The sequence below is a fragment of the Petromyzon marinus genome, chromosome 22, assembly GCF_048934315.1.
Source record: "Petromyzon marinus isolate PM22_M1 ecotype Great Lakes invasive population chromosome 22, UKy_Petmar_22M1.pri1.0, whole genome shotgun sequence".
Taxonomy (NCBI): domain Eukaryota; kingdom Metazoa; phylum Chordata; class Hyperoartia; order Petromyzontiformes; family Petromyzontidae; genus Petromyzon; species Petromyzon marinus.
This window is the reverse complement of record NC_133688.1, coordinates 9,651,365-9,669,521: the sequence shown is the minus strand read 5'-3', so window position 1 is coordinate 9,669,521 and position 18,157 is coordinate 9,651,365. Positions and strand designations below refer to the sequence as shown.

Here is an 18,157-nt window from a genome sequence, read left to right as displayed (position 1 = left end):
GCCTGACAACAATTGCTTCAATACTTAAACATACACATTATACTTTGGTTCTTTCGGTAAAGTCACGTAGAATGAGAATAAAATAATAAATTGATAAAATAAAATAACACAATAATATTCTCACGACGTTTCGGCCACAACACAAGCGGCCTTCATCAGGTGAAGGGGACGAGACTGTCTGAAGGCCGCTTGTGTTGTGGCCGAAACGTCGTGAGAATATTATTGTGTTATTTTATTTTATCAATTTATTATTTTATTCTCATTCTACGTGACTTTACCGAAAGAACCAAAGAAGATGAATCCTTACAGTCACGAAAGCTTTAAATCGAAAAATACACATTATACGTATATACATGATATCAAATAACCTCCTAAAAAAAATAAAAGTTCCTCCCTGGTCATGGGACATTTGTTCAGTTGTGTGACCAAAAGCGAAAATTCCAACATTTGTATGGTGAGGGTCAATGTCTCCTTAGACCATTACTGGGACTTGCCACATTTTCTAAGATATTCTTATGCATAGAGGATCTCAGTAGTACTGGGTCACTGCTAATTTAACATTAGCCCTACGAGCCACCCGACTATAAATCAAATATTAAGAACTATGGTGTACTAGATTGACTATTTTGTCTCATCCATACTGTATTCAACCACCACACTGCAGGCGATAATACTTATTCATACTGTTCAACCACCTCACTGCAGGTTATAACACTTGTTCATACGCATCAACCTATACTGTTTACCCGTATTATTGTACAGGGAAATTTAGTTTTTAGGTTCATATGGCGTACAGCCGTTTCAATACGGGCAAAAGATGTCTATTTGTTTGTGTTTCTCCCTTGTGATGGGACTTTGTAGGATGAACGTTGAGATTTATAAGGGCACGGGCTGAACAATAAGGTCTGAATTGGTCCGTAATAAGGTAGGCACTGCTAAGGAGCTGACAGGTGTGCTTATTTATACTGTGTTCAACCACCACACTGCAGGTCATAACACTTCTCTTTCTGATTCTTTCCTAGCACTGCTCCCCTTTGGAATTCCCTCCAATCGTCTCGTTTCCAAATGTTTACAACCTTGCTCACAAAATAAACGCATTAACTCCCATCTATTACACCTTCAATAGCGCCATTTGTTGCTAGCCCTTTTACATTTTTGGGCATTTGCGCAAATGCTCAGCAAATGTTATGAAAGTAAGGCCTCTGTGCAGCACAAGTGCCTGGACGCCGTGAGCGGGCACTTCTTCTCACCTTGAGGTCCAGCTTCTGCTCACGCAGAGTCTCCTGGATGACATCGACGCAGCGGCTCATCTGGCTGTGGCCCTCGGCGATCAACATCAGAGACGCCTCACTGTTGGGACGTACACACGAGCACACACGCGTGCGCACACACGCGCTGCTCAGGAGACGATCGCAACACGTTTCGAGAAACGCACAAAAAATGCACAGGGCTGTCATTTTTTTTCTCACGTTGGACGACTCTGCTGTTAAGTCAATTAGTCCCCCGACTTTCCTTCACGTATTTTTTTTCTTTTGTAGCGGCAGGACGTTGTTTATTGACAACACTGGAGAAGCGTTTTCGGCCTCCGCTCTTCGAACGTCGAACCACTGAGCTTGCTGGCAAGGCACAGAGGTCTAATTCTCGCTTCATGAAGCAAACTGCGGCACCACTGAGATCAGGTCCCTAAGGGCTCTACAACTACACCACCGTAAACGTATGGTCCATTTGAAAGGTTCTTCGATGCCCTTTTGGGTTGCACCGCGTGTTGTTCCGCAAGATGTCCGACGTTTCACTCCGCGTGCTGGAACCTTCGTCAGCTCCTCAAGAAGCTTCCAGCAAATTGGGGAGTGAAATGTTGGACGTCAGGACACGAGGAACACAAGGAGGTCGGAATTAACACGCGGTGTAGCCCGAAAACAAATCTAGAGACCTACAAGTCACAACCGCGACAACCCGTGTAAGTAGCACTTCAATGGAGGTAATGCGAGTATTATGGATAATGTTGGTCGCGAAGGCCTACGTGTTCAACCGAGGTAATGTGACTGTGCTGAATGCCAGGTATTAAAAATGAGCTGATGGTCAGACAAGGCGAAACCACACTTGAATTTAAAAGCAGGGGATTGTGTGGTGAAAGACAGCCATCGGCGTGCACCACAGGTAGCTGCTCTGTGCCATCCGCATCCTCTGGGGATTGTTCCCGGTCAAGATTGGCGCCCTGCTCCCAGTTGTGCAAATGATGCCACTAGCGTGACACCATAGAACCTGATAATAGCACACCTGGGATGTGCAAGTGGCTCGATAGCAAAGTTGCACCCTGGCACGTTTTCACGTGGCTCTCTCACAATGCCGTTTTGATTGCACCATTCGTTGAAAAGTTGACCGTCTCTCCATCTGCTAATGCGTTTCTTATGGAGGCATGAGAAGAAGAAAAAAACATCAGCCAATAAAAGGTTGGGTGCATTGATTTTCACAAACACCCGTGAAAGCGTGCTTGGATGAAACCCAGCAGGCTGCAATCTTAATGAATCGCACATCGCTTGCAAGTACAAAAATATCTACGGAGACACTTGTATGGAAGGGGGGGGAGGATGCCCATTCGGATTGCAGCCTCTGCCTAATCGGCATTGCAAATCTGCGAGTGGTGCAGTACCAACTGAAGGAAAGGCAGTGTCTCAATGGCGAGCCACTCAACGTTGCAGGCTCAACGAGGACGCTTGTGAGGCCTTAAATGTGGATGATACAATTAAATTAGCACCAACTGAGCTGTGACTGCGTCTCAACGAAAGAGTGCTACGCGTGTGCACGTCGGTGCTTAGCCCAGTAGAGTGGTATACACCCCCCCCCCCAACTCCGCAGCTTGAGCTCGTGACAGCACGTTTTCCCAAAAATAATGTTGACATTTAGTCCACAGGCTGAGTCCTGCACTGTAAAAATAACGTGGCATATGGCTCTCAACACGCAGCCGTGTTCAAACCACTTTTTGATGTATTCTACTTGCTTTTTGCACACCCACCAGTGCTCCGATTGGCTGGCTATGGTCACGTGGCCTGTCATAACAAAGCAGGTACATTTCAGCATGGTATTTTTGTCATTTAGATGCGATGGCATTGCGCCGTTTAATATCATAACACTCAAATTTTTCGCAGCCAATTTTATTATTCATGATTTAATTATTTGGGTTAGGTCATGCTAATGACCTGAAAAAATCAGTGTCATTGGGAACCCTGTGTTGGATGGTGGAGGGTTCCATAATGTGACGTCGACAGCAGATTTAGAATAAAATTGCAGAGTGAAAACAAATAATAACACGTTATTCTTCTTAATCTAGGAGAGCCTCACTGAGGGATTCAGGTAGAAATGCGAGTGTCAAGAGAAAGCCCACACACAACAGACGGCTCAATAGCTACGTGTAATCTGTAAGAAGCGTGTTTGTGCAGATGTTGATTCGTGATCAAGAGAAAAATTCATCAAAAATTACAGAATCCAAGAAATTACTATTTGTCCTCAAATTAATACAGGGTGCTTCAAAAAAAGTGTCAACACTTACATGGGACTATCGTTTTCAATGGAAAAAGAACAGATAATATACTGTAACAAGACAACAAATGTAATGTTCATAGATTAAATAAGTCAAAGAGCCTCTCCCACTGGTTCGCCATCGTTGTCAACACGTGGCCTGGAATCTGCTCCAGGCGATCTCCAGAGCCCGGAGGCAGCAGCACGTGTCACGTGGTGCTGTTGCAACATTCTTAGACGCGTTAACACATTGTTTTTTTTAAGCACCCTGCATTTGCAATGGGTGCCTGAAAGCTTGCTGCCATGGCAACGAGACGAGCTCAGGGTCCCACGAGGCGGGTCGCCACGACCCCGCGGGCAGAAACCTGACTGCGACTCAAGCGCCAGCGTAAGACCCCGGGGCAGCGCCACTCTCACAGCGCGCACTCGTGTGTGTGCGCACGTTGAATGTGCCATTTTATCGAGGTATTGTATGCTGTCTTGGTGCGGTCTGGGACTTTTTTTTTATTGTTGTTTTGTTGCTTTGCCCGAGCTTACATTTCGTGTTGAAAAATCCGACTCGTGTTTTTACTTTTACATAGTTTTATTTAGTGACTTGCTTTCCCTTTTCTCTATTTAGCACTCCTCTGGTATTTGTTTGTATTGTTCGTTGTTGCAACTTTTTGACCCACCCCTACTGGAACATTTGTGAATAAGAGCTTCAAATCTCATCAAATTTCTCCAGTATAAATAAAGATTACGATCCAATGAGGGCACTGCACTACGAGCCCGGCGACATTTATTCTTGCTCTTGGAAAACATCAGCGGAGAATACCTGAACCCCATCCTAGTTCGCCCAAATTGAGTACCTGGGTGAGGTGTGAAAATGTCACCGCTGGGGAGATAAAGGTGGTCTAGCGTGGTGCTGTACACCACCTTGCACACAGTCTATGTGCCACGTCCTTTCTTAGACGATGGCAATCATGGCCTTCTTCCATTTACCTCTGCCCATAATGTCACTCAAGGACGTTTGAATGAGATGCTCATCCCATTGTTTAAATGTATTAAGTGCCTAACTCTCTGTCGTTCCCGGCCTTTTGCACCCCCGATTTTCCACTGGTCAACACAATTACATTCAGTCTCTTGTCTTCTCATTATACGTCCGAGGAATCTAACTCGACAGTCTTAATAGGCGCTCGCCAACTGCACTTCCCCCCCCCCCCCAAACGTATCCGTCTGGGCTACAACTGGTGAAAGAATGCACGCGTGCATGTGCACGGCTCGGCAACGTTACCATCGCTCGGCAGCCATGGAGTGCAGGGAGTTGGGGGTGGTGGGGCCGGGGGCGGGGCCGGAGGGAGCCACGGCGGCGGCAGCGCTGGCGACGCCGTTGACGTTAGCGGAGCTGGAGGAAGCGGAGGCTGTGCTGGCGCCGGGCGGCGAGGGTGGCCACAGGGGCACCTGTCCCAGGGAGCCCGAGTCCGGGCTGGCGCTCATAGGAGACTGCTTGCTCTTAGCCTGGAGGAGGGGGCGGTGGGGAGGGTGGCATCAAAGGGGGCACAGCAGCCGCTCGTAGTCACCCTCATCGGCATCCACGTCCTTCCCAAACGTGGTGCTCGGAACAATAATCCAGCCATGGAGCACTGTGGTCAGAGTGCCCGACTCACAAATTGTAGCTCTGTCGTCCCGACAGGTTGTTCCTTTCACCTGAAGAAGGCCACTTTTGTTGTGGCCGAAACGTCGTGAGAATTTTATTGTTTTATTTTATTATTTTATTCTCATTCTACGTGACTTTACCGAAAGAACCAAAGAAGATAGTCCAAATCACTGCCGGGAGTCAAAGTCAACAGTGGATGTTTTATTGATAAACTAGTCTGTGCCGTAAGAATGTCGAATTCACACCATTTAAGCAATGCCATCAAAATGAATTTTTATAACATTATTTACCCAGGAAAGCCTCACCGAGTCCCAAGACTCATTTTCAGGAGAATCCTTTTCAGGAGAACCCTGAAAAGGAGTTGTGGGTGACGGTTGCTATGTTATTTCCAAAATGAGTCTGTTGCGTTTTTTTCTTTGAAATCCGGCAAATTTGGACCACGAAGCCGGCACCTCCTCTTTTTCTAACAGCGTGTACAACATCTATAACATCTAACATGCATCAAACGGTACCTTTATTGTTAACGCCCCGGCTGCATTAACCAGGGCGGCCGCGGGATTCAAACCGAGAACCTCTGCGGCAAACAAGTCACAGACGTGCTGCCGATCCGGGCCACGTCTTTGACTCGAGATAAAGCAATAATCAACGCGATTGATTTGTGCAGATTTGTTTTTTTAATATGTTTTGATTCTTTCCCGGTTCTCAAAACTACCAGGGACCTCTGGTAACCTGCTCTTTAAAATTCGTGTCGTGTAAAAAAAGAGTGCTATCGAAGCGACCACAGTACAGATCTACATCTGTAGATCTCCATCTGTCGTCACTGTCTGCGCACGTTTACATTTTTAAGGGGGGCCCGCCTCCTGCCACACACGCATTTTGAAGGGGGGCCCGCCTCCTGCCACACACGATGCGAGGCTTTGCCGACTGGTTGCTGCAAGAGGAAATGTTTAAGGTCGTATCCCTCTTCTTTGATCGGGATGTTAAAGAGTTAAACACACAGCCTACTGCACCGCTGCCGCCAAACGATTCCCGATTTAGCGGAGGAGCTCTCACTTAGAATCCACAATTGGTTTTAAAGCAGAGCCTCGCAAAATCCATTCGTTGCACAATGTCCACATCAAAATACAGGCACAGCTGCGTGTGAAGCTGTCATGAAAACCACCTCTGAGGTCGGTTTCAGGCAAAAATAAAACTAAGTGTTATTTTGGATCCAAACAATTTCCCTTTTCGATTATCCCACTGACCGAGGAGGGGCGTTTATCGCTACGGGGAAAATTAGAAAAATGCTATCACACCGTTAAAACACACACACAATCAAATCAGGTGAGTTTTCCTGATGAAAAACTTGTAAACTAATTTAATGAGTCTACATAGTCTCATTTTAAATAAGCAACGTCATTCACGGTCGGACGGTGGATTGACAAAAAATGGACGATATTTTTCATTTGCCCCCACCAACCATTCCAAGCTCAGCCCCGCTCTCCATATAAATGTTAACAATGCATATTTAATTAATTTCTTATCGACAGCTCTAGGCATGTAATAACCTGCACACTCAAGGCACCGCAAGCTAAACCAATAAAGCATCACGACCCAGGGTTCACAATTCAAATAAAAACATCCGTTTTTTATTTGAACCGTCTTGTTCAGTGTCTACCTCATATGCTCTGTCTTGTCCCGTATGGTTCATGCCATGAGCTTAATATCTGCATCATTTGCATTTATAGTAAACAATCTGTTCTTATCGTGTATAACAAGTGTCAAAATAAATTTTACCTGATGAGCCGTTACATATCTCGTTGCAACAGTGATCTGCGTTAACATATAATTATTATATTCTTGGTTCTTTCGGTGAAGTCACGTTGAAGGGAAACAATAAAATATATATAAATATAAAATATATGTAAATATATATATTTTATTACTTTATTGTTTCCCTTCAACGTGACTTTACCGAAAGAACCAAGAATATGAATCCCTGCAGTCACGAAAGCTTTAAATCAAAATATAATTATTACTATTGGTGGAAGCGGCACATGTTTGCCAACGCTGATGATCTCATTGCTCTCGTGAGACGGAGGTTTCAGGAGCAGCCAAATCGCAGCGGTTTCATGTCCACTTACATCGTAGATGAGCGGCGTCTTGCTTTTCTGGGCAGTGCTACTTGTGTTCCATCGCCGTATCGTATAGACTACCTTATATACTACAACAGCTACAACTTACATTTACAAATCTAGATTGAAAACTAACTTCTTTAGAACTCTTTTTGTGCTTCAGTTTGTTGTCCTTCACCCCGCACCTCCGATTAGCACGGTTGGCCACGTACGGTGAGAAAGAAGTTCAACGTGCGTGCATACATCACGTAGAGAAATGTCTCCAGAGCATGGAATTACAAACGAGGGAACGGGATGGAAACAATAGACACCGAGCAAGGAAGGGGTTAACGGATGCAAATTAATGAGGTCCCCCCCCGTAGGCACGAGGGGTTGAAGAGGAAAGTTTTGAGGAGAGACTTGAAAGCAGAGTAAGAGAGGGGGGGGGGGTGACCAGGCAGGGAGTGAGTTCCAGGGGGTGCCGGTGGCTAAAAGAGCGGCGGCGGTGCGTGGCACAGCGGCCGCTGGGCGCGAGGAGGAGGGAGCCACGGCCCATAGCAGCGGCGGGAGCGGAGGCAGTGGCTGGGACGCACGCGGGGGGGGGGGGGGCAGTGGAGGAGGATGCAGAGATAGGGAGGTGGAGGAGGGGGCTAGGCTGAGGACATGGACCCCCGTGGCCCCCAAGCTCGGGGATAGGAAGCCAGTGAAGCAAGGCCAGGACTGAGGTGATGCAACATGCTTAATCGCATCGAGGACACAACCTGCGAATTTGTTTACAGATCACTGACAGACATACCCAGGGTACATCACAGCCAGAAAACACACGTTGTTGGCGTGCACATGCCGCTAACAGGACAAGTAGTTTCGTAGGTTTGATTGCAATATGAAAGATGATGAAAATAGCTCGCCACATAATTTTAATCATACCCATGGCTTATGAGACCTTCCAACTGCCATCTGTTTAAAATGAAATAAAAAACAAATATTCATAACATTTAAAAGGCAATGAGCATTCCTTTGCTGATAGAGCTATGGGGAAAAAGATTCACGTAACTCACTTCAAATTATGTGGTTCACACCAAATATCAATTGATAAAAGCAAAACAAATACTGAGAACACTGAAATGTAAACGGTTTTACTTTCTATCCCATCTATTACTGTGATTGCGAAAATCAACACATATATCAAGTGATTAAGACAGAGCACTCACCATCGTAATGCACCAAAGATCCCCCCTGTATAGCCTGAACAGACTTTCGGGGAAAGTGCCGTTTTTTACGACCACCTATGAAAGCCATTTTTGCCTCTAATGGAGATATTTACACGCCACACCAGGTACTTATTTGTGACCGAGTCGATCTAGGGGAGGCCCAGGACTGGCTCAGATATTTGCCACTGGTGTTGGTGGCTGTGAGCGGGAATTTAATTCGGGTCGCCGGGTTAGTAGCACAGCGTAGGGAAGAAACCCTATTATTATTACATTTTGGTACTGGCAAAGGAGGTCTAATGATGTAGCTGCTCACCCCGAGCCCTCATTACTATGATAGTGCATTGTCTTTGAGCTGTACGCCTTTTGGCGTCCTCTGGTCGAGCACCAATTGGGTCGAGGCTCAAAAGAAAGCCGTCCTTTGGTGTGGACCAATCAGTTTCAAGGACAATTAATATATTATCATAGTATGGTTTTTTTTTGCATTTTGACTGCAGGTATTGTGGTTAATGCAGACATGAATCCTTGTAAAAAGGTTTCAGTTTTGTTGCCAGAAAAAAGGGGAAAAACCCTATTATTACATTTTGGTACTGGCAAAGGAGTTCTAATGATGGTAACAAACTTGTTTCTGCATAATTCCTGCTACGCCATCTCAAAATAAAGACCCGAGTTTGAATCCCAGCAGGGGTTGATTCTGCTCATCATCTTTACGAGGGTGACGAAATGAATACCACAGTGGTCGTCTGACAGCGACTGGCTCGGCGTGAGCAATGGACATTAGAATCAGGGCCACGGATTTTTTGTGAAGGACAGAAAAAAAAACCTCTTCTGAAGTCAAAATACGTTGCTCGATCTGAAGCAGCCGGACTTGGTAATTATCTGTAGGGGTTTTGCCAATCGACCAGATCGGAATTATACCATGGATGCCTTTTTCCATTAATTTAACGAAACAGCTTATGAACTCGTCCAACGAAGCAGAGCATTCTATGTCCTTGGATGCAATGACAATGCGCAGAGAGGCAGGGGCAAAATCAATGTGACTGAGAAGAGAGCCGCACGCTGACCCCGTCATTGAACGCATCGGGAGAGAAGCAATACCAACTAATGCGGTCACCTATAAACCTCAAAATAAAATAGATCTGCTTCAGATGGATGAGACTTGGTCTCAATCAACTGTAATCACCCTATTTGCCGCATTGCCATTATGGTTTTTTTCAGAGTTGCCCGGCTTGCTGCTTACACCACGCTCAGAAATGAAGTCAAAGGATGTCCCAGCGATTTGTGCCTTCGAGGATATGCAAGGGTGTCCGCAAATGAATATACCAAAAAGAAAGCTGAATAGTTTTAGTCTTTTATTCGAGATACTGACATAAATTTGATATAAATATTTGCATTAGACTTATGAGTTTTAGTTTGTTGTCAATATTGATTTGTACTTTCTGTTTCAGGAGAAACTCCATTGTCTGACATGATAAGTCCGACTTAACATCTCATGATGTTAAGTCGGATGAAGAACTTAAACATCGTATTGTTAATGCTGTTGTGTCATCATACATCGTTACATGTGTGATGGATATTTTTCTCAGTTTGAACTCCAAATTAGATTGATTATAGTGAATGATGGACCACATGTAGACGTTCATTAATAATTCGAGAATATATAATCAATACTATCAACATTTAAATAAATTAATACGTGAGTATCTCAAAGAACAATAAAACTAGTCAATGTTCTTTTTTGTGTATAGTATTTATTTCCAGACACCCTCTATATGCAGCATGTTTATGATGTACACTCAGCAAAGGGAAATCACATCCTGGGTTTCCCACTAAGGTTTTATCGACTATATTCATATTCTTAGCTCTTTCGGTAAAGTCACGTTGAAGGGAAACAATAAAAAAATAAAATTTATATTTTATTGTTTCCCTTCAACGTGACAATAAAATAATAAAATATATTTTATTATTTTATTGTTTCCCTTCAACGTGACTTTACCGAAAGAGCTAAGAATATGAATTACTGCAGTCACGAAAGCTTTAAATCAAAAGTTTGATCGACTATTAAGGTTTCAACTTCCTCGTTGCAACGTTGCCAACACGCGCCTTATATATATGTACGTCACTTGTTTCTATTCACCGAAAAGCTTCAGCCATCTCGAACAGCGCACGACAGAAGCATTTGAAGCGTTCGCAGCCCCGAGGCTGGCCAGCACGCCGAGACTCCCTGAAATCACGATGGCAGCGTGCGTCGCCATGGTGGTCGCGTGGAGGATTACAGGGGACGAGACTCGTACGATTAAATAGTCACTGTTATCAAGTGTTGCTCCTTTAACGAAACTCAAACCGCCGTCTAAATGTAATTCTTTGAAAATAAACTGCTGATACCTTTAAAGGCACACTGTATTGTATAGTTAATGTACTCCAAAGTAAGTTAACATCGTACAGCACATCATCATCATCAGCCGTGATCTATCTACTGCTGGGTGAAGGCCTCCCAAACCCACCGCTAACACTCAACAGTCCCCCAATGTAATAATCCGCCTCGCACCCACACACGAGATTATCTCGTCGCTTCATCTCCTCGGCGGTTGTCTTCTTGGTTGCATTCCATCCCTTGGTAGCAACTCCCTGATTATTCCTGACCATGATCCCTCCCACCCAAAGCCCATTTACGTGTTTGAATGAAATCTTAACTCTTATGGATGTTTCCTAATGCATGTGTTCCTCTTCTCTCGCTGAATGTATCCAAGCACGAATGTCTCCACTGTTCTTGAAGAACGTTTCAGTTTTTACCCTTTCCGGAAATAATAAAGGAGGTGTTAAGATGTTGAAGCACCAAATAGTCGCATATTGCAAGGCCTTTATCTGCCTCTATTTCACTATACAGCTCAAATGATGGACACAAAAGCTCCGTATGGTTTCAACACGTCATTGTCAATCACACTGAATATTTTGGAAGATGTTCCAAGTTTAGTCCAAATACTATACCAAGTAATTTACCCCTGTTTAAAACTTGTTTTTTTACACAGCATGAAATATGTACAAGTCTCCCAAGTAATTACAACGGTCATTTCTATTTCAAAGGTTAATTATTTAGCTTCAAAAGGGTGCCAAGCACAGGATTTTACAATATGAATTATTAAATCAAACAGGATGTATAACAGCAGGAACATAAAACAAATGCCCTGTGAGTTTCAAAAGGAGCACACCGTGAATGGAACAAGTTCCAGCCTTCTTTGGTTCTTTCGGTAAAGTCACGTAGAATGAGAATAAAATAATAAATTGATCAAATAAAATAACACAATAAAATTCTCACGACGTTTCGGCCACAACGTCGTGAGAATTTTGTGTTATTTTATTTGATCAATTTATTATTTTATTCTCATTCTACGTGACTTTACTGAAAGAACCATAGAAGATGAATCCTTGCAGTCACGAAAGCTTTAAATCGAAAAAGTTCCAGCCTCTAGACCAGTGGTTCTCAACCGGGGGTAGACAGACCCCGGGGGGATAAGTGGTGATTTCTGAATGTGTGAAATTATATCATACATAAGAGTTATTCGTGAATAATCATGTATGAATCTGGCAATATAAACTAGTGTAACGTGTAAATCCACGTGGTAACCTAGAGCGACATAAAATACCTTTATAAACTCGGTGATCGTAAACAATGTGGTTTACAAGAGTAACCAGCGAGCGAAGAACAGATTACGTCATGCGTGCAGAGCGTCCATTGAATTTTCTTTTTATTTGATTGCAGTTACAAGTTCGTTAGGGTACCTCACAAAATGGACAATTGTTTAAAATATTGATGTTGATTAGTGGTACATTTATTTCTCAAAAACCACTTTGGGGCAGGCAAAGGGTGTAGTACTCGGTGTGAAACAAAATTCAGAAAGAGGTAACAGTAGTAGTAAAAAAGAATGTTTGAGAACCACTGCTCTCGACCACTTCCTCAGCTGGGCCAGCTGACGTGCGTACTTCTCTTGGCTCGCAATGACTCTATTAAAGGAGAGGGCTCCCCAATCAACGCAACAATTTACGACGTAAATTTTGATTTAAAGCTTTCGTGACTGCAGTAATTCATATTCTTAGTTTTTTCGGTAAAGTCACGTTGAAGAGAAACAACAAAATAACAAAATATATATAAAACAATAAAAAATTCTCACGACGTTTCGACCATAACTCAAACGGTCATCATCATTATTATTATTGATGATGACCGTTTGAGTTATGGTCGAAACGTCGTGAGAATTTTTTATTGTTTTATATATATTTTGTTATTTTGTTGTTTCTCTTCAACGTGACTTTACCGAAAAAACTAAGAATATGAATTTACGACGTGTTTCACGGTATACAGAGAGCAGACTCAGGCCACCAAAACATACTTGATGGAACCCATGAGTGGACGTCATGATGACCTCTTTTACGACAATCAAATCTCCCTGAACGTACCTGATCTCCTCGGATCTCAGAAGCTAAGCAGTGTTGAGCCTGGTTATTACTGGGATGTAAGATCTACCTGGACATATCAGGTGTTGGAGGCATGGCCTGTAAGGTGGCCAGGGGAATGGCAGTACGGCAATTCAATCTTAAGTCTGCGTATGTGGCAAAGCTTTCAGTATTACCCTCCTCTTACGCATGGGCTCTCAAGTACTCCAGTTTCATCCCACACGAAGTCAAAATAACTCAACAATGTAAACAACCAATCATCCCAATGGCAGACAGCTCTTGAAATTAATTCTGAAAGTCAATGAGTTTTTTTTTTGCCATATTCCAGAGTATTGTAAGTGACCACTTGGTAAGGCACAACATTTTATGGAGGTGTAACTACTGGCTGACTTCATAACCGTACTTTTATTGGTAGCTATGCAGCACTCACAGCTCGACATATTCGTGTGAGATAACAAACAAAAGCCAAGATAATGTTCGGATACAGACTGCCACAAGCTCGTCATCGCCAGTTGATAACCCATGTCACAGAAGAGTATAACAGTACTAACAACCATATCAAAATTATGAGGGCAAGTTCTCCGATTGTGAGAACCCATCAAATTGGGAACTGCATGGTGGGAGGCTAGCGGCAAACCACCTGGTGGAATAAAACTTTCCAGTTCAACGAGAAAGACCAAGATCTCCCGGTTAGCCTGCAACAGACTGTTGGGGCAAGTGCTGTTAGCGAGTACTTATGAAGGCCGGAACGGTACACAAGGGGGTGGGTGGTCAGTACCACACCCGACCACCTTTGTCTCCCTAGTGGCGATGTTTATAAACCACATCAGGTACTCATTTAAGGCTGAGTCGACCTAGGGGAGGCCAGTGACCGGTTCAGATAACCATCACTGGTGTTGTTCATGAGCAGGAATTGAACTCGGGGTGGCCAGGTTCATAGGGCAGAGCTCCAACCGCTACACAACCGCTCCCCACCGACACACACACACGCATCAATGCACTTTAAGAGAGTGCTGTGCATGAAGAAAGGCCAGCACTTGAGCAAACTTCTTCAAACATCATTACGCGCTCATTCGCGAAATGCCGCTCGCACCGAAGACGACCCATCAAAAACACGTATCGACTTTTCTTGCTCTCACACCATGTCCATCTATCCGTCTGTGGAAATTAAGCCATAGCTGGAGTGGCTTAACCAGCTTATTTGAATGCATAAATGCTTGATGAAGGCCCTTGAGCCACCACACTGGCATGCTGCTTACTCAGCAGTGCGTTAATTGACGACAGCGCGGCATTACTTTCCCTCTGCCTTAAACGCCCAAGATGGGACACGCACGCGTGTGCGTGCATTTCTAGATTTGAAGCTTTCGTGACTGCAAGGATCTTTGGTTCTATTCGGTAAAGTCACGTAGGTAAAAAATAACACAACAAAAATCTCGACGTTTCGGCCACAACACAAGCAGCCTTCATCAGGTGAAGCGACCAGACTGTCTCGAGGACAGCGCTGGAGTGAACACAGCTCAGACCGCGACCTTTAAGCTGTGTGAGAGGAATCAAGGTGCCTTGACAAAGGAATTAGCATGATGAAGGCCGCTTGTGTTGTGGCCGAAACGTCGTGATTTTTTTTGTTTTATTTTTTACCCACGTGACTTTACCGAATAGAACCAAAGAGTATATGCGTGCATGCTCGCACACCGAAGGAAGCTCTCAAGCACACGGATACAAAAACTAAAAGTGAACAAACAGCCCCCTTCTCGGCCCAGATAGACTGAAGGGAAAAGTTCTGTTGAGAAAGTACCTCTTATAGTCAGCATGGCACATCATATGGTGCGGTAGGCACCACACCTTCACTTCCCCAATATGGATAAAGAAAACTAAAATTGTGTGAGGTGATGACCTAAGAGAGAAAAAACAATCAAGAGAGGCCCAGCATCAAACACATGGATGCATGGGATTGGCAAAAACCAGGAAAGTGACCGATTCACACTCACTTCATCACAATTTGGGGTCATGATTAGAATGTTACATATTTGTTTAACTGTCTTATTTTATGTGTTTCTGATCTCCCGTCCGATTTAAATCTTATTTTCACCTCACTGGATTAAATGTAATACTGGCATATATTTAGCATTAATCATAAAGAGTAATGTAGTCTTACTCAATTGTTTGCATGGAATGAGTATACAAAAGTGATTAATCAATGCGTCACTACATGCCTAATGCATACAATGTATGTTACCTTTCTCTATATCATACCAAGGACCCACCGTATAGCCTCAAAGACTGCTAGGGTAAGTACTGTTAGCGAGCACCTATGAAGGCCGATACGGACAACACCACGCCTAGCCACCTTTGTCTCCCCAGTGGCAATGTTTACACACCGCACCAGGTACTCATTTAAGGCCGTTTCGACCTAGGGGAGGCCCAGGACCGGTTCAGATAATCGTCACCAGTGTTTCCCGTCAAACCGCGCGTACACACGCGCCAGTAGGTGTAGAAATGCAGGCGCATGTTGCCTTCTTTCCACTCATGCTCATCGCTTCCTGGAATATGGCATGCCCAGACTAATTTCCACAATCCCAATAAATGTTGACAATGTGAGGTCGTTTTAGGCAAAGGAGTCCTTTAGAATTTACTCCCATCTGTCCTCGGACTCCACGTAGCAAAGTGCGGAGGGGTGCGAGACCACGGCTAAACCTGACGCGGTCTACTCATTGAGTGTTTCAGGTTTATTATTTAATGTGTTAATGGTGGGAAAAGGTTCAGTTTGAATTATTTATGACTCACTTCCAATGAGCTATTGCATTAAATGCAGGTACAGCTGAATGTTAAGCTACCGCCACCACTCAGGGATTCTAAATCTAAAAGTTTATCAATGTTGCTAGACTCCTCACTTTTCAGCTTCAACATCACGAGGAAACATATACAGTAGTCCCTTGGTTAACGTTTTTAATCCGTTCCAAGACGACCGCTGATGGCATGAGTCTGCAAGAGAGCTGTTTCCACTGCCAAAACAGAAAGCGTAATGCAAACAAAGCCAGTCGAGGTCTAAACACCCATAAATGGGCATCGCCGATTGGCTGAGGGCATGGCTCAGCCCCACTTATGAGCGCTCGGATTGGCCGAAATTGGCGACCGCGTGCATAACGTAAACACACCGCTAGTCAGCATGTTAACGTTAACGGAATGTTAAAACGAGGGACTACTGTACATACAGACTTACAAATATCACAGTTGTGTCCTTATTTGCCAAGACGAATAACCTTTTTAGTTATATTCTTGGTTCTTTCAGTAAAGTCACGTAGAAGGGAAACAATAAAATAATAAAAATATAAAACAATAAAATTATCACGACGTTTCGACTGCAACACAAGCAATCATCATCAGGTGTGAAAACCACAGCAAGAAAATTTGAAAAAAGTGGCGTTTTTGAAAAGCTGAAAAGAGGACCAGCTGTGATTGGTCAGGTTAACATCAACTCGTGGGAGACACGGGCGAGGAGCCGGCCACAATGCCACAATCAGAACCTAACATGCGATCGCGAGTTCTATGATGAGTGCAGGTTTTTTTCCTGGATTCTCATATTTGACTAACGGTTGTCCTAGGAATTCACTAGATATTTCACACGCACCGTCTCTACACTTGCATGCTTTATTTGTACAGCAGCAGACACATCGGTGGACTTGCACAATAAATACGTGCAATTTTCTAAACACTGCAACGTTTTATTTTTTTACTTTCTGTCACTAAGATGAAAACGTTCTTTCTGAATTTACTCTCAGAAACCAGATTTTTTTTTTTATTAACTCGTTAGTGTCTTTTACTACACAGTGTAAAATTAATAATTAGTATAAATGCACCTGTGCTTATCATGTTAAAAAAATTGCAAGTAATTACTTATCACGAGCACAATTAGATTGCTTGTCATGTCAGGGCAATAAAATAAAAATAAACATTTTATCAGAATATTTATACTGGAGGAATCCGATGAGCTATGAAGCTCTTTTTCACAAATGTCCGGGAGGCGACCTGCCGTATGACGAACTCTGGCTAGAAGGAGGCAGAGAGAGTACAGATCCTGCCACTCTGGAAGATGGAGTAGAACCAGCTACTCTGCATTGTCTAGATGAAGTAGAACCAGCTACCTCTGTGTTGAGAGAGTACAGATCCTGCCACTCCGGAAGATGGAGTAGAACCAGCTACCTCTGTGTTGTCTAGATGAAGTAGAACCAGCTACCCCTGTGTTGTCTGCATGAAGTAGAACCAGCTACCTCTGTGCTGTCTAGATTAAGTAGAACCAGCTACCTCTGTGTTGTCTGGGTGGAGTACAACCAGATACCCCTGTGTTGTCTGCATGAAGTAGAACCAGCTACCTCTGTGTTGTCTGGATGGAGTAGAACCAGCTACCTCTGTGTTGTCTGGATGGAGTAGAACCAGCTACCTCTGAGTTGTCTAGATGAAATAGAACCAGCTACCTCTGTGCTGTCTAGATGAAGTAGAACCAGATACCTCTGTGTTGTCTGGGTGGAGTAGAACCAGCTACCTCTGTGTTGTCTAGATGAAGTAGAACTAGCTACCTCTGTGTTGTCTAGATGAAGTAGAACCAGCTACCTCTGTGTTGTCTGGGAGGAGTAGAACCAGCTACCTCTGTGTTGTCTATATGAAGTAGAACCAGCTACCTCTGTGTTGTCTGCATGAAGTAGAACCAGCTACCTCTGTGTTGTCTGCATGAAGTAGAACTAGCTACCTCTGTGTTGTCTGCATGAAGTAGAACCAGCTTCCTCTGTGTTGTCTGGGTGGAGTAGAACCAGCTACCTCTGTGTTGTCTAGATGAAGTAGAACCAGCTACCTCTGTGTTGTCTAGATGAAGTAGAACCAGCTACCTCTGTGTTGTCTGGGTGGAGTAGAACCAGCTACCCCTGTGTTGTCTGAGTGGAGTAGAACCAGCTACCCCTGTGTTGTCTAGATGAAGTAGAACCAGCTACCTCTGTGTTGTCTGGGAGGAGTAGAACCAGCTACCTCTGTGTTGTCTAGATGAAGTAGAACCAGCTACTTCTGTGTTGTCTGGGTGGAGTAGAACCAGCTACCTCTGTGTTGTCGAGATGAAGTAGAACCAGCTACCTCTGTGTTGTCTGGGTGGAGTAGAACCAGCTACCTCTGTGTTGTCTGCATGAAGTAGAACCAGCTACATCTGTGTTGTCTAGATGAAGTAGAACCAGCTACCTCTGTATTGTCTAGATGGAGTAGAACCAGCT

The 18,157-nt window shown here is 44.0% G+C and overlaps 1 protein-coding gene across 2 annotated transcripts in view; it reads right to left on the bottom strand.

Annotated features, from left to right (window-relative positions):
- Positions 1-18,157, bottom strand: part of IKBKB (inhibitor of nuclear factor kappa B kinase subunit beta) — an 86,709-nt gene that overhangs the window by 4,042 nt on the left and 64,510 nt on the right. For both annotated transcript variants that reach the window (XM_032959100.2, XM_032959101.2), the window contains exons 20-21: positions 4,790-5,013; positions 1,251-1,350 (exon numbers count right to left, since the gene is read on the bottom strand). In XM_032959100.2, coding sequence (XP_032814991.1) covers positions 1,251-1,350; positions 4,790-5,013 — 324 coding nt within the window. The remainder of the gene's footprint in view (positions 1-1,250; positions 1,351-4,789; positions 5,014-18,157) is intronic.